The sequence below is a fragment of the Solenopsis invicta genome, chromosome 8 (genome assembly GCF_016802725.1).
Source record: "Solenopsis invicta isolate M01_SB chromosome 8, UNIL_Sinv_3.0, whole genome shotgun sequence".
Classification (NCBI taxonomy): domain Eukaryota; kingdom Metazoa; phylum Arthropoda; class Insecta; order Hymenoptera; family Formicidae; genus Solenopsis; species Solenopsis invicta.
In genome coordinates this window covers 17,185,474-17,201,848 of record NC_052671.1, presented here as the reverse complement: position 1 = coordinate 17,201,848, position 16,375 = coordinate 17,185,474, and the positions used below count along the sequence as shown (strand labels likewise).

Here is a 16,375-nt window from a genome sequence, read left to right as displayed (position 1 = left end):
ATAAATTATTACATTATTTATCAATATAATTAGAATAATACTTATATATTCAAAACTAGCAAACGACTAGCAAACGATTCGACACTTAATTATTTAGGAAATTATGAGATAAAGGCTAAAACGGCTTTTTACTTGTCCAAATTTTAATTTTGATTTTTTGTTTAAACTAATTAATATGCAAACAAAACAAAAAAACATGCAAATACTAGCAAACGACTAGCAAACAAATGGCACCTTCAAAATTGTTATATTTGTTACTCCGACAGCTGAGGTCATGGAGGTCGGTCTTGTGTTTACTATTATTGTAGAACAGGCAAAATGCATAACAAAGCATAAGCGTAGCATAAGGCCTCTGGACCAATGGGAATCTTATGTAAATCAATATGGCGACTTTACGAGGTGTGTTCAAAAAATACCGGAAATTTTCGTTTTTTGAAAAAAATATTTATTTCTTCGTCTACATTAATGTTGTCGCCTTCAAAATAGTCACCATTAGATATTATGCACTTATGCCAGCGCTTCTTCCAATCCTCGAAACACTTCTCAAACTCGATCTTTGGGATAGCCTTTAGCTCTTTCAGCGATGCGCTTTTAATGTCATCTATGCTTGTAAAACGACGGCCCTTTAAGGTTCTCTTTATTTTTGGAAATAGGAAAAAGTCACACGGAGCCATGTCTGGCGAATATGGAGGCTGGGGCTCATTACAGTATTGTTTTTGGCCAAAAATTCACGAACAAGCAATGAAGTGTAAGCAGGTGCATATCGTGGTGCAAAAGCCATGAATTGTTTTTCCATAAATTCGGGCGTTTTTTTCGGATCGCTTCACGTAAACGGCGTTGAACTTGTAGGTAGTACTCCTTATTGATCGTTTGACCTCGTGGCAAGAAATCATGATGCACTATGCCATTGAAATCGAAGAACACAGTGAGCAGAACCTTCACGTTCGACCGCACTTGTCGAGCCTTTTTCGGTCTTGGCGAGCCAGAATGTCTCCACTGGGACGATTGAGCCTTAGTTTCGACGTCATATCCGTAAACCCATGTTTCGTCACCTGTTATAACACGTTTCAGTAATTGTGCATCGTCGTTGACTTCATTTAATGACTCCTGAGCAACTTCCATTCGCCGCTGTTTTTGTTCAAAATTCAACAACTTTGGAACAAATTTTGCTGCCACGCGTTTCATACCCAAAACATTCGAAAAAATGTCATGGCATGAGCCAATTGATATGCCAACATCATCAGCGACTTCTCTGATTGTGATTCGGCGATTGTTCATAACCATTTCTTTCACTTTTTCGACGTTTTCATCGGTTCTTGATGTGCTGGGGCGTCCTTGGCGTTCGTCATCTTCAACGTCTTCACGGCCATCTTGGAAACGATTATACCACTCGTAAACTCTTGTTTTACTCATAGCAGACTCACCATAAGCCTTTGTTAACATTTCAAACACTTTGTTACACTTTATGTTATTTTTTACGCAAAATTTGATACAAATTTTTTGATCCATTTTTTTTCAGAAACGAAAATCGCCGAGCTCATAAAAACACGTGTAACCTAGAGTCCTATATAAAGAAAGAAGCGACATTGATGTCCGAAGCTCTGATTGGTAATCTGATTGATACTTGATTGGCTAAGCGAGCAGCCATATTATGAACACAGCTGTTTGCAGAATGATACGAATGGTGTTTGATGACGTTAGAGCGGTCCTAAAATGGCGGTGGAGAACTCAATTGGATACTGAAGATTGTGGTGGGGGTTCGATGTCGCTTCTCTCTTTATATAGGACTCTACTCTTTATTAGAGTCCCTAGAAGTAGAGAGTCTGGACATCTCGGAGTTCCATGTGATTGGATGCACGTGATTGTGCACCTAAAATGGCAGCACCAATACGGATCCATATTTAATCCTCTTTAGCCAATGCGATAACAGTATACAACACGTCGAGTGCACACAATGATAAACATACACACACATAAACCTCACGTACATACACTGACATATTCATCACCGACATTTTAGGGGCAGATGCATGATGGAAGGATAACATGGTGTGTGCAGTTCGCGCGTGTCTCTCTCTAAAAATTAGCCCTCTTCGTCTATCGGTGGGCTATAGTTAATAAGACAGGCAACTGTGAAAAACAAAATTATTTAGCGTCAGCCTGTTGGTATGCTGAGTCATCTATCCTTGTTTCATGCACTTATTCAAGTATCTGCTTCTCTTTCTATCGGGAACAGTTATGCACGTGAAGTGTTACACTAATTTTTGACCGAAGATTCGGTTCATTCGGTTAGTTTCCTCCATTTCCTTTTCATCGTAAGAACACGTGTGAAAGAAATAGGAAACAGCGTAAGAGTGTGCAAGAAATTGACAAGCTTTTAATATGTTGTAATACAGATAAAAATGTGGGACACGTATTTTTATATGTATAACAACGGGCCCATATAATTGTCAAGAGGATAAAACACACTCTTGAAATAAATTGATTTTTTAATTTCTGAATTAAAAAATCTTAATATTTAAGTAATACCATCGAAATGGTAAAAAATATAAAAAAAAGTTTTAAATAAAAGTTTTATATATTTCTATGTATTTTATAACACTTTGTTTAGATTTTTTTTAATGTTATTTTTCTCGAAATTTTCCTTCTCTTCTAAATTTCTGAAAAATTTAAAATTTACTTTATATCAAAACTTATAGCATATTTAACAACAAATTCAAACATGTATGGTGAAGTTATAGTTCGAAGACACATTTTTCAGAAATAAACTAAAAATATCTATATTGCTATACACGCGCCCCATCCATATCTGCTTTATGGCGTCTATTGTTAATATATATTTATTTTTTTAATAACTACAAAATTTTTCGTATTATTATATTTTTATATGTTTTTTAGGTTTAATTTTATTGTTTTTTATTTTTTATTTATTTATTTATTTACTTATTTAATTTTTACCTATTTACTTTTTATTGCTAAAAATCTATACAATAATGAGGACGCTCAGAATTTAACTGAACAAAAATAACTGTATTTGCTTGTCTTATTATTAAGTTTTTCCAATTTAATATTTAATTTTGATATAACAACAAACTTGTTCAATTGTAAAATATTAAAAAATATCACTTACATGCAAATCACACCTTCCTTCTGACGTATGTAAATCGAGCCATGAAAATATACATACAAGGATAGAAAGAGAAACTAACATGTGTGAAACAAAGAAGGTAGATCCAGCATACCAACAGGCTGACACTAAATAATTTTACTTTTCACAGTTGCCTGTCTTATTAACTATAGCCCTTGCAGAGCAAAAGTGGGCGTGGTTTAGCCGAACTGCACACACCATGCTATCCCTTCCACCATGGGCAGATGTCCAGACTCTCTACTTCTAGGGACTCTACTCTTTATATAGGACTCTAGTGTAACCTTAGCGGCTGCCACAGACAAAGTAAACATGTGTGTAAACAATGAATACAGCTCAACATTTCAGTATACTTCAGGGGCATGTATACCAACATAAACAAAAAAAAAAATTTGACTGTCGGACTCTCCAAACCCGCGAAATTTAAAAATTCCCGTTATTTTTTGAACACACCTCGTATGTTGGATGCTCGTTGGTGCTTCGGTCTTATGTTGTGCTTATGTTATGTTATGCATATAATGTGCGAAATCTTTTAATAGTGAAAAATAAAGCCTATTCTATATAAAATACATAGAATACATAAGAATAGCATAAAGGGCCTTGCACATGAAATGCATAACGTAACGTAAGCACAACATAAGACCTATGGGCCAATGAGCATCCAGCATAAAGTCGCCATATTAATTTACATAAGATTCCTTTTGGTTCAGAGTAGAGTCCTATATAAAGAGAAAAGCGACATTGATGTCCGAAGCTCTGATTGGTAATCTGATTGATACTTGATTGGCTAAGCGAGCAGCCATATTGTGACCACAGCTGTTTGCAGAATGATACGAATGGTCTTTGATGACGTTAGAGCGGTCCCAAAACGGCGATGGAGGACTCAATTGGATACTGAAGGTTGTGGTGGGAGTTCAATGTCGCTTCTCTTTTTATATAGGACTCTAGTTCAGAGGCTTTATGCTACGCTTATGTTCTGTTATGTATTTCATGTGCGAGGCCCTTAAGGAGGCTATACCAATGAGAATTTATGTATATAAATATGGTGTTTTTATGTTGGATGTTCATTGGTCTATTACTCTTATGTTTTGTTATGTTTTTCATGTGTAATAGACCATACCATGCATTTTATGTGGAATGGGCTTTATGAAACTCAGCCTATGAGCGTTGTCAGTTGTCATGGCGATCAATGGCCAAATGGCGATTTCTGTTTGATATAGAATAGCGTCTGTTAGTTTCGTGCTTGAGAATTGTATATTTATGTTATTATGTCGAAAGCTAAAGTTTCAGCAGAATGGAGAAAGAGAGTAAAATCGGAATATATGCGATTGCGGCAAATGAAACGTTATAAACGAGCGGACGAAGTTAAGATCGCGTGGAACCAGAATCGTAAGGTTATGACAGGTAAGCTTTATATATTATATATATATATATATATATATATATATATATATATATATATATATATATTTTTTTTTTTTACAGTACTTTTACAAAAATAGATGTTTAGTGCATTTGCATCATATCATACTTTAATTTATGAATGCGTTTGTCGAAAATAGGATAGTTTCTAATTAAATATTAGAAAAAGAGGAAAAAATAAAAAGTACACAAATTTATTATTCATAAAAAGCAAATTTAATACCACCTTTTTAATCTGTATTTCAATTTCATATACAAATTATGAATAGATTTTTATATAAAACATAATATTGGTTTAGCGAATACATTGTAGGTTGCTTCTTTAATATCATTAACAAATAAACAAGAGAACAGGGCTGTCAGAATCACAGTTATTAATGTATGAATTTATAAAACAATTAATATATAATCTTTTAATGAAATTCCATTACAATTAAGGTCCATGTTTGTGAATGTTTTTAATCCTTTTTGAGCTATTATCAGCACAATTATATAATACTACAATAGTTTTGCTCTTCCAAAAATGCCCCAGTAATCTTTTCTTTTCTTAGAATTTCTATATGCATTTGTGTAAGAATTCAATGAAGGCCCAAAAAGTGATAATAATGTATATAAATCTCTTCAAACATCAAGCAGATAATGTTAAAAAACATGTTGCAGTAAAAATTATTCCAATGAAAGTTATCATTTAAATAGCTTAGAATTATTAATACAATATGGTGATGAGTTAACACAAGTATCATTTAAGATATGAAACAACCTTAGTATTATATAATTGCACTATCTCTCTCTCTCTCTCTCTCTCTCTCTTATGCTTGTGCGCACACGTGTGTATATATATACATACATACATATATATATATATATATATATATATGTAATGATTCAAAACTGACCTAAAACATTTGTGAACTCTGGATCTTTATTCAATTCATTAAAAAATTTATTATTAATTGTTATATAAATTCACACATTCATAACTGCAGATGACCTTTCAGCTTTATTTTCCTGTTTATTTGTTAATTTTATATGTGAGGGTTTGTTGAATAATTAGTATATTATTTTATTTACTGTTATTATTTTTAAATTATTTTGTTGTCATTTTTATTTGTTATAAAAATTTTTTACAATATTCTAGTAGAAAAGATATATATATATATATATATATATATATATAGGGTGAGTTTTAACTCCTGTGTCAATGTTTTGCCATAAGAGAAGACACCAACTACAATTATAAGATTCACCTTGCATGTACATGTATTATAGTGTACACGCACACAGACACACTCTCTCTGTCTTTGTTTTTCTCTCACTTTCCATCTCTTTCTCTTTCTCTCTCTTTCTCTCTCATGCTCGCGCGCACATGTATATATATAAAATAAAATATAAATGTGCATGTGCGTGCGCGCGCGCGCGCGCGCGCGTGTGTGTGTGTGTGTGTGTGTGTCTATCTACAGAGTGAACCTTATTTTAATTCTTACAGGGTAAGGTCTAATTTAAAAAGTTGTTCAGACAAAAATTGTTCAGTATTGAAGCAACCATATGATGATCTTTATTTGATTTTAGATCAAGATCAGAAAGAAATTTTTACTTTATCTTTTAAAACAGAAATCCTTATTTTTTTGTTTTATAATTCCTTGAACAAAATTATTGTTATACAAAATTTTTTGTTAAACTTTCAGTTTTTGAGATATTTCGCTTTTAAATTTTAAAGCTACTAAAATTATATATTTACTTCACAACTCTAAAGCTAATAAATTAATCGAACATTCTTGTTCTTCTGTTCTGAGAACTTCAGAACCTATCAACCTATTGTAACATTCCTGGTATAATTGTTTCCCAGAATTTTTTATATAATTTGTTGTATTTTTTATATAATTTTTTGTATTTTAAATTTATGATTTAAAAAAAAAATACTAAAATCATTTTTAAGTTAGGTAACTGTACCCTACATGGTCTATCTAAGATTTGCAAATTGTTTTCTAATTTTTTACTGACAAATTCAAAAATAAAAACTGAGCAGATTCAAAATAGAAAACATTTCAAAATATTAATTCCAAATATGGAGCAATTTCAGTTTATTTACATAGGTACAGTAAAAGTTTTTAGAAAAAGTGCTATTTAGATCGTTGATTAGATTTGGATATTCAGTATAGCCTACTTATGTTTCTTCTTTTTCACAAAAAGGTTAAAAAATGGATAATAAAATGATCAAATGTTTCATTTAAGAGTTTACTAACATATTGACATGTTTATTGACATACCAACATATGTATAAAAGTATACAAAGAACTGTTTTCATCAATAATTTGTTAAATAATCTTCTCTTAATTTTTCTCTCTCTTAAGACTATAGCTTGTGAATTGAAGTTTAGTAGATGGGTTAAAATTTATGATTTAAAATTTTAAAAGTACCAAAAAAATATTATTGGTGTGTGTGTGTGTGTGTACACATTATTGATCTAAGCCATATGATACCTTACAGTTTTCTTTCTTTGATTAGTGTAGTGTTACGAAATTCACTGCCAGTACTGAAAATTTATAGAATACATAACATGAACTACAGATTTTTAGTACTAGCAATGTATATCAAAACGCAACCATTACAAGTAGGATGTTATGACGAAAATATAAATATAAATTAAATATAATGTTGTAAAAAATGTAATATAGAGCTACAATAATGAACTGTGGTGACTAATAATCATTATTTGTGATAGTTATAGTCATTCATGATACTAATATACAAAAATGTTTATATCAGAAACGATTCAGCTTTCAACCTATGTTTACTAAAATTCTTTTACTCACAATCAATATTTATATGTACTAACTACCATATAAATGCCGACCATATAAATGATTTTTTTTAACACCCTGTAAAAAACACTTTATTTAAGAAAAAGTTGATCTTGTAAACTTTCTCTAATCTTGATCCTAGGTTAAATAAAATTATCAGTCTTTTTAATATAAAATAATTTTTTTTATTAGATCTTCTCTAGTATATTTTAGAAAATGTTGCTATTAAGTGCATGTGAAAATGAATTTAATAATAGCAAATATGTTTATTTTTAATCTTTATTTTCTCTATAATCTGAAGTAATTGTATTTGTATGTATGTATGTATGTATGTATGTATGTATGTATGTATGTATGTATGTATGTATGTATGTATGTATGTATGTATGTATGTATGTATGTATATATGTATGTATGTATGTATGTATGTATGTATATATGTGTACCCACACCCACACCCACACACACACACACACACACACACACACACACACACACACACACACACACACATACACACACACACAAATAAGTTCACATATATATAATTAGTAAATTGTATGATTTTTTTATTATAACATTATTGTAACTATAAAAATTTATAACTTATTCATTAGATTAGTAAATAGAAATATATATATATATATACAGACATAGATAAATCTTTATAGCATATTTATTAATTATTCAAATAAATAATTTAAATTTTTCGGTTAAATTTAAAGTTTATTTTAAAATAAAATAATTCAAAGAAAGTAATTCAGTATGTTACCATTAAAATATTTGCCGTTACTTTCTATAATTTCAAACTATATTTCGGGTAACTTACGAATTTTATTTTGGAAAAATGCTGTCTTCGAATATGATGAAACCATTTTCGGATTTCATTTACTGATTAAAAGTGCATGTCAGACAAAGCATGTTGCATTGATCGGAACAAGTAATAATCCGAAAGCTATATTTGGTGAATACGCTGGCGCTATAAGACATCCCAGTCAAGACTTGTTATAATGCCTTTTGTCTTAGAAACAAGTGTAACTTGGTGTTGTCATGCAACAATTTCACAGGACGTTCTCTTTTGCTAGTATATGAACATGTTTGTTCCAATTCTTGAGTTATTTAATTGATGTTAATATAAATCCGCAATAAATATTTTATTTGGTTCCTTATAATGAATTACGTTCTTGATCAGACTCTTCCGGGGGGGGGGGGGGCTCCAGAGCACTGTTTATTAGTGATTGGAATCACTGCTTTTAAATCGTTTGAACCAAAATACACACACATTGTATGATATAAAAAAAAAAAAAACGAATTGATTTGCATGTTTTTGCAGCATTTTTTCCTTTCTGGAATTCACTTATTATTAAGTGATTATTTTTAATTTAATTTAATAAATTACAAAGATGTATATAAATTTAAATTAATTTATATTTAATATCATTTTAAAAATTTATTAAATTTCTGGTTTTATCTATTTTTTTACATTCTATATTAATTTTTTTATCAGTTTAACGTACTATTGTAATACTAAAAATGATAATAGCTACTTGTTAATGTTAGCATGCAACTTTGTATTGTAACAAATATTTAAGATTATTTATTGAACAGATCTTCTTATGGCTGAACAAAAACGCTGGACAGATGGAAAAGCAATGTGGTTAGCAATGCAAGACGTTCCACCCCATCTTTCCTGCATGAAAAAAGCTGAAATTACTAGTCCTGACGGCGATGTGCAAAGTTGTCCTGTAAAAATAATTAATGCAGTGACTCCTATACCAACCATGTATACATGGGCTCCCATTCAGCAAAACTTTATGGTAGAGGATGAAACTGTTTTGCATAACATTCCTTATATGGGCGATGAGATTTTGGATCAGGATGGCACTTTTATTGAAGAGCTTATAAAAAATTATGATGGCAAGGTACTGAGGATAGTCAAAGTTTGCATTAGTAGTTGCGCAATAAATTTTGTTGTCACTAATTTTATTGTTGCAGGTGCACGGCGACAGAGAATCAGGTTTTATGGACGACTCCATCTTCGTTGATTTAGTGAATGCTCTAGCAAATTATGAAAAAGATGATAAAGACAGAGAACAAATAAAGAAAGGGAAAGAACCTTTAAAGGAAAGAGAAAATCAAAAAGAAAATGAGAAGAAGGATGTTGAAATAAAATCTGAAACAAAGTTAGACAAAACTGAATATGGGAAGACAGCGGTTACTCCATTTCCATCGATGCATATATTTAATGTAAATAAATTAAATACCATAATCAATATTAGTTAAATCCTACAACATAATTGTTCTATAATTATTATTTTTAGGCAATATCGAGCATGTTTCCCGATAAAGGACGACCTGAAGAATTAAAAGAAAAGTATATTGAATTGACTGAAAGATCTGATCCAAATGTTTTGCCACCAGAATGTACGCCTAATATAGATGGTATAAACGCAAGAAGTGTACCTAGGGAACAAACAATGCATTCTTTTCATACTTTGTTCTGCAGAAGATGCTTCAAGTACGACTGCTTCTTACATCGTGAGTATACTGTTATAAAACTTTCTTAATTATTTAAGTTGTATTTTGTGAAGCATTAATCCTAAAAAGTAATATTGTCTGTGGTACTTATTATCAGGGTTGGGTAAGTTAAAAATGTTTTAAGACCAAATTTTTAAATTAATAGCTTATAAAATTAATTTAGTTATATTTAAGATTGCATAAACAAAAAGTTAAAAGATACTTTAAGATTAACTTTAGATTAAAAATTAATTTAAAAAAGCAGTGTACTTGTATTAAATTAGAATTTTATAATTTTTGAAAATTTATTTTTTTCTTTTACATAGATAAATTTTTAACTTAAAATTATAAATTAATAATTAAAATTAATTATTTAAAGTTTAGGTGTTTTAAAAATAACTAGTTGAAGTTAAAACTTATTTGAATTTAATTCAACCTGGTTTTAATATTTTTTCTAAATTTTGAAATTTTATTGAGTAAATAAACTCGTAGTTCTTCTAAAAATTAGTAATTTTTGAATTTTATATTATTTAAACATGAAATGTATTCAATCAAAGAAAGGGAAAATTTGAATTCCTAACGCCAATCTGATGACGCGTTTTTATTAGTCACGACGTCATACCTTATATGTGAGTAGAACGAAGCAGTTGATACTGATTTTTCTTACACATTGTATATTATTATCAAAACTATGGGATAAAACTAAAATGCTTTTTCACAATATTTGAGTTATGTTCGAGCAGCGCGTATGTATGTACATACAGTGAGATGTATATTAACTAATGTGATTCTTCTACAGTGTAGCGGGTATAGAAGTCACAGCAATATCAGCCAATCAAATGAAAGCATATAAGATATGATGTCTAAAAGTCTGTGCACCTATTCAAATAAGAATTTTTTTAAAGTAATATTTCTCGTTAAATATTGATTTTGCGCTAATAAAAAATAATTACTTTAAAAGTCATTTAAAATTAACTTATTTAAATTTAATTTAAAAGTTATTAACCGTAGTATTGACTGTAATTGGGGCTTTTTACTTATTTGTATGATTACACTTAAATAATCTAATTCAAATTATTAAGAAATGATTAAAAATTATTAACTTTTTAATTTTATTATTTGATTTTTAATTTTTTGTACTAGTTATTGCCCAACTCTGCTTATTTATTTATAATAATAATATAGTATTTTTAGAAATAAAGTAGATTAATAATATAAGAATACTTCGCTGAAATACAACTTACTAAAGTGTTGTAAAATATTTTAAGTGTTCTAAATTAAAAGTTTATTAATTACAATAATTTATGATTCCTGATTTATCGTAGCAGCCAGGGGGACCTCGCCGCAAGGTAAAGAACAACATTGCATACAAACTAATGCATTATCGATCGGAAGCTTTTTTTTTGTTTAGCACAGAGGCATCGTCAAGGGCTCATCTGCAATCATATTTCATTCATCGTTCATCGCTGTCTACTAAATTTTTCTTCATTCAACACTATACAGAATCAGCCGACGAGAGTACATTCATAGTAAGTTTATGATGTTGCTTGTAGGTCTTCAAGTTTGCCATCCAGGTCCAAATTTGCTGAAACGGAAAGGACCCGATTTAAAACCATTTTCGGAACCCTGCGGGACAGAATGTTACATGCATTTGGTATGTTACACATTATATATCAGCACAATGTCTTTTTGAAATACAAAGTTGATATTCTAATTTTTTATGTAGGATGGGATGAAGGAAAAGCTGGCAGCACAGGCAGCGGATACGAAAGAAGAAGAAGGCGACGAGAAACGCGGTGGTCCTAGGAAAGTACGAAAACAAGCAAGTGTGGATTCTGGAAATGAAGCGAGCAGCGAGGATAGCAACGATAGTAATAAATACGGTCAAGGAGGCAGTTGTCAAGGTTAATATTATAATCCATTATCAAGTTTCCTGGTAAAAAGATTTTATTGAAGTTTTGATGAAATTTTGATGAACTTAATGTTTTATTAAATTTGAAATTTCGAGAATATATGTAACAAAATTTTATTATATATACATATATAATTTTGTTTAGTTGGGTAAATATATAATTTTTTTAAATTTAATAAAAAATGGATATTTTATTTAATAAAAGTGTAACAAAATTTATACGAAGGATTATTAATATTATTTAATGGAAAAATAAGGAAATTTTATTAAATTATTATAAATTTTTCATGAAACTTTGATGAATTTAAAATATACTAAAATAAACATAAAATTTTACAAAATATCATCAGAATTTTATTAAAATTTTTGCTACAGATATTATGTATATATTTAAATAAAATTCTAAGAATTTTTTTTATTATTCAAATTAGATTTTAAACAAAACGTTAATAAAAACCCTAAGTCCGAAGAAATGATGGAGGATCAAGCACAACCTGAAAATCAGACACCCTTCACACTGTTAGGAATTGGCAAACGAACTAAGACAGAAAGTGAATACTCATGGACGGGCTCGGAACAAAGCCTGTTCCGAGCTCTTCACAAAGCCTTGCCTGGTAATCCGTGCGCATTAGCACAAATAATGTTAACAAAAACTTGCCAGGAGGTGTATGAATTTGCACAAAAAGAGGCTTCGGATATTCCTGCTATAGAAAATCTGAAGGACTTCACACCACCGCGAAAAAAGAAGAAAAAGCACCGGTTGTGGTCCATGCACTGCAGAAAGATACAACTTAAGAAAGATTCAGGTACATGAATCGATTTTACAAATTTTAATCTAATTATGATAATTCAAAGGGCTAGTAGATGTTTTTTATCTTAGGTAATTTTAAGTTACATAATTTTATTCTTTGCAATTCAACCTTCAAAATAAAAAAAAAGTTTAATTACGTTAACTTTAAAATACATTAAAGTTTTAGTTGAATACACTAAACCCACGAATATCAATAATGACATTTTTTAATAAATATCAATTAAGGTCAAATTACGATTTTTTTCGATTTCTAATTATTTATTTTGACAGGTGCTAATCATGTGCATAATTTTGCGCCTTGTGATCATCCGGGCCGTCAGTGTGACAACTCGTGTCCCTGCATACAGGCACAGAACTTTTGCGAGAAATTCTGTCAGTGTAGTAGCGAGTGCCAAAATCGATTTCCTGGTTGTAGGTGTAAAGCTCAGTGCAACACGAAACAATGCCCGTGTTATTTGGCAGTGAGAGAATGTGACCCGGATCTTTGTCAAACGTGTGGCGCTGATCAATTTCATATCACTAAAATATCCTGCAAGAATGTCAGCGTACAACGAGGCCTTCGTAAGAATAATAAACTTTAAACGTATTATTTTGTTAGAAATAATAAAGATACATTAAAAAAAATATTTGTAGACAAGCATCTCCTGATGGCACCCTCAGACGTAGCAGGTTGGGGGATTTTCCTGAAAGAGTCAGCGGCAAAGAATGAATTTATCTCGGAATACTGCGGCGAAATTATCAGTCAAGATGAAGCCGATAGAAGAGGAAAGGTGTACGACAAATATATGTGTAGTTTTCTTTTCAATCTCAATAATGGTAAGTACAATGTACTAATAATCATAAAGAGAGCAAATAATTAAGAACAAGATAAATTAAAAGATATTTTCTAAATAAACAAAAACAAAGACAAATAGCATGAACAATAATTAGAACAATTATTATTTCTTTTATGTATTAAACCAGATTAACAAGAGGAGAACCAGAAATGCATTTTTGAAATGCAGTTTGTCGCAAAAGGTAGTTCTACATATAAAACAATCCTAAATCCTAGCTTCAGACTCTTAGTTTCAAAAAATGGATAATAAATGTTTGAAAATGAAAATGTTTGATAGAAAATTTTAAAGTTATTATTAGATTAATTAATCAAGACTATTCTGCTGATTAGCAGAATAATCAAACTAAAAAAAGAAGAAAAAAGTTAAATATTACTATATTCCGGGCTTAATTGATTTTTTCTGATGTATATAGATACAAATTGGATTAATGCGAATACAGGTTATCCGAGTTAACGCTATTAATCAGTACTGTCGAGATTAATCAGTACTGTAGTGATGAAAATGCATTGATCCATATTGTATTTATTTGTACTGAGAAAAGTTGATTAAGCTTGGAAAATTATGATATTTAATCTTTTTCTTGCTTTCTTTAAGATTTATCATACTGCCAAATAGTTAGTGGATCCAATAGCTTCATTATTTTTATATTTTATTAATTTTTGAGAAAACTAAAATGTGTTTGAAGCTAAGATTTAGGATTCTTAATATGAACACAAAGGACTACCTTTTGCAACTACATTTCAAAAGCGTGTTTTTACTTTTGGTTTTTCCTAATGAAATTAAAATGTTTTGTTTTATTAAATGATATCAGAACGGACTAATAGAAGTCAGCGCGGTAATTGTAGCGTTAATTTTAATACAATTACTAGTGACATAATTATCGACTGATCGCCGCATCAAATTTCAACATACCTTAGTGAAGATAACCAAAAATTTATAATCGAAACGTTTAAATGCATTGATTTAATGCTAGTTGAAATTAATTTAAGAAGAATTGCACATTTATCACGTTAACTCCTATTAACCCTTTCTTTCTAATATCATTTGTTGAAAAATGTGAGAGGTTAAATCAATTTTAGTACTGCTTAATATTTATATAAATATATTATATATAAATAAATTATATACATATATATAATTTATTTATATATAATATATTTATATAAACATTAAACAGGACTAAAATTGATATATATATATATATATATATATATATATATATATATGTATGTATATATACATACGTGCATATATATACATATGTGCATTTTATATTTGACATCTCGTTATTGACTTTTATCCATATTTATTTTTAATTTTAATACGAACCATTTTGCAAATTTTTTAGATTTTGTCGTTGATGCAACAAGAAAAGGAAATAAAATCAGATTCGCTAATCATTCGATAAATCCTAATTGTTATGCGAAAGTAATGATGGTGAACGGTGACCACAGGATAGGTATTTTTGCCAAGAGAGCAATCCAACCTGGTGAAGAATTATTTTTTGATTACAGGTATATTATTGTAATATTAATTGATACATCGCATGCTTGAAACTGTATAAATTGTAACGTTAATAATGTAACAATTTTTAGATATGGACCAACGGAGCAACTTAAATTTGTTGGTATCGAGCGAGAAATGGAATTTCTTTAAGGGTTTATATATATACATACATATATATAAAACACATATACGTTATACTACTGAAACATTGGAGATTAAATAAATACAAAATAAACACTTGTCTGATTCATTTGTTAATATAATGGAAGTATATGTTTCTTTGTTTAATTAATTAAAATCAATGTCTTTATTTTGTGTAATAAAAATAGAACAAATCTTTTAGTATTATAACATTAATAGACTGTTTGCAATTCCTTTTTTCTTTATATATTAGTTTTATATGATTATCATAATCTAACATATAAGAAAGTACTGTAGCAATATTATTATAATATTGCGAAATGAGAAAAGCAATAAAATTGTAAAATATAAGTATACGATGGATAATTAATAGATAAGTAAATCAGTTTGTGTTGTAACATTATTGTAAACAGACTGAGATAATTCCAAATATATTATTGAAAGTATTTAACAATCTTATTTTTTAGTCGTATCTGTATAATTTGTTAAAAAATATTTCAAGCCATTTCTGTACTCTTTTTGTGTAACCTATATTAATTTATATTTACAAGGACGAATGTTTTTGTTACAATTTGTGTACATAAAATAAAATGACTGCATATTTATTCATGTATATACATATGTGTATGCGGTGTCATGAGAATATAGATAGTAATTGTTTTATAAAAATTATGTAATTATTTGATTAATTAATTTTTAATTAATTAACCAAGGAATTAAAGTAATTTTAATGGCCATAGTCAAATTGCAGTTACAACACAGGTTTACAAACTGTACCTCATAAAAAGAAAAAAAATATTTGTATTTTGTGCGAAACATGGAGAATATAACAATAAATAACATACACAATTTATAATTTCAGTAAAAGTTATAAAAAGAAAATAAAAAATTGAAAGTCAAAAAATTTTCTATTGATATCTATAATATTGTAATATTGTTGATATTAACATTATGATATTATTTTGTACGAGGTTTATGTTATTTAATAAGTTCAGAAAACGTATAATAAATCAATTTTTTGGTAAACATTATTTTATAGAAAAAATTTCATAGATTTTTTATATGAATTGGAAATGCTTTTCAAAAGTGTGGGGAAAATATTTTTTGTACAAAAAAATCTTATGTGTGTGTGTGTGTGTGTGTGTGTGTGTGTGTGTGTGTGTGTGTGTGTGTGTGTATATATATATATACCTACAATTTTTTTTACATACGTATATGTATGTATCTAAATGCATATATAATATATGATTTCTGTGATTCTATAAAATTGTCAAGATTTTTTTT

At 29.3% G+C, this 16,375-nt stretch overlaps 1 protein-coding gene across 3 annotated transcripts; it reads left to right on the top strand.

Annotated features, from left to right (window-relative positions):
• Positions 1-4,284: 4,284 nt before the first annotated feature.
• Positions 4,285-15,550, top strand: LOC105197183 (histone-lysine N-methyltransferase E(z)). 3 transcript variants are annotated; one of them, XM_039452612.1, is made up of 12 exons: positions 4,285-4,549; positions 8,977-9,290; positions 9,364-9,615; positions 9,690-9,906; positions 11,211-11,234; positions 11,439-11,539; positions 11,612-11,789; positions 12,229-12,603; positions 12,879-13,169; positions 13,242-13,424; positions 14,793-14,958; positions 15,040-15,550. In XM_039452612.1, exons 1-12 carry the CDS (start codon positions 4,414-4,416, stop codon positions 15,098-15,100), a joined length of 2,298 nt encoding a protein of 765 aa, XP_039308546.1. In that variant the 5' UTR covers positions 4,285-4,413; the 3' UTR covers positions 15,101-15,550. The 3 variants fall into 3 exon arrangements, with proteins under 3 accessions (XP_039308546.1, XP_039308547.1, XP_039308548.1); XM_039452613.1 differs by having other exon boundaries at positions 11,214-11,234; positions 15,040-15,301; XM_039452614.1 differs by lacking the exon at positions 11,211-11,234 and having other exon boundaries at positions 15,040-15,301.
• The last annotated feature ends 825 nt before the right edge of the window (positions 15,551-16,375 follow it).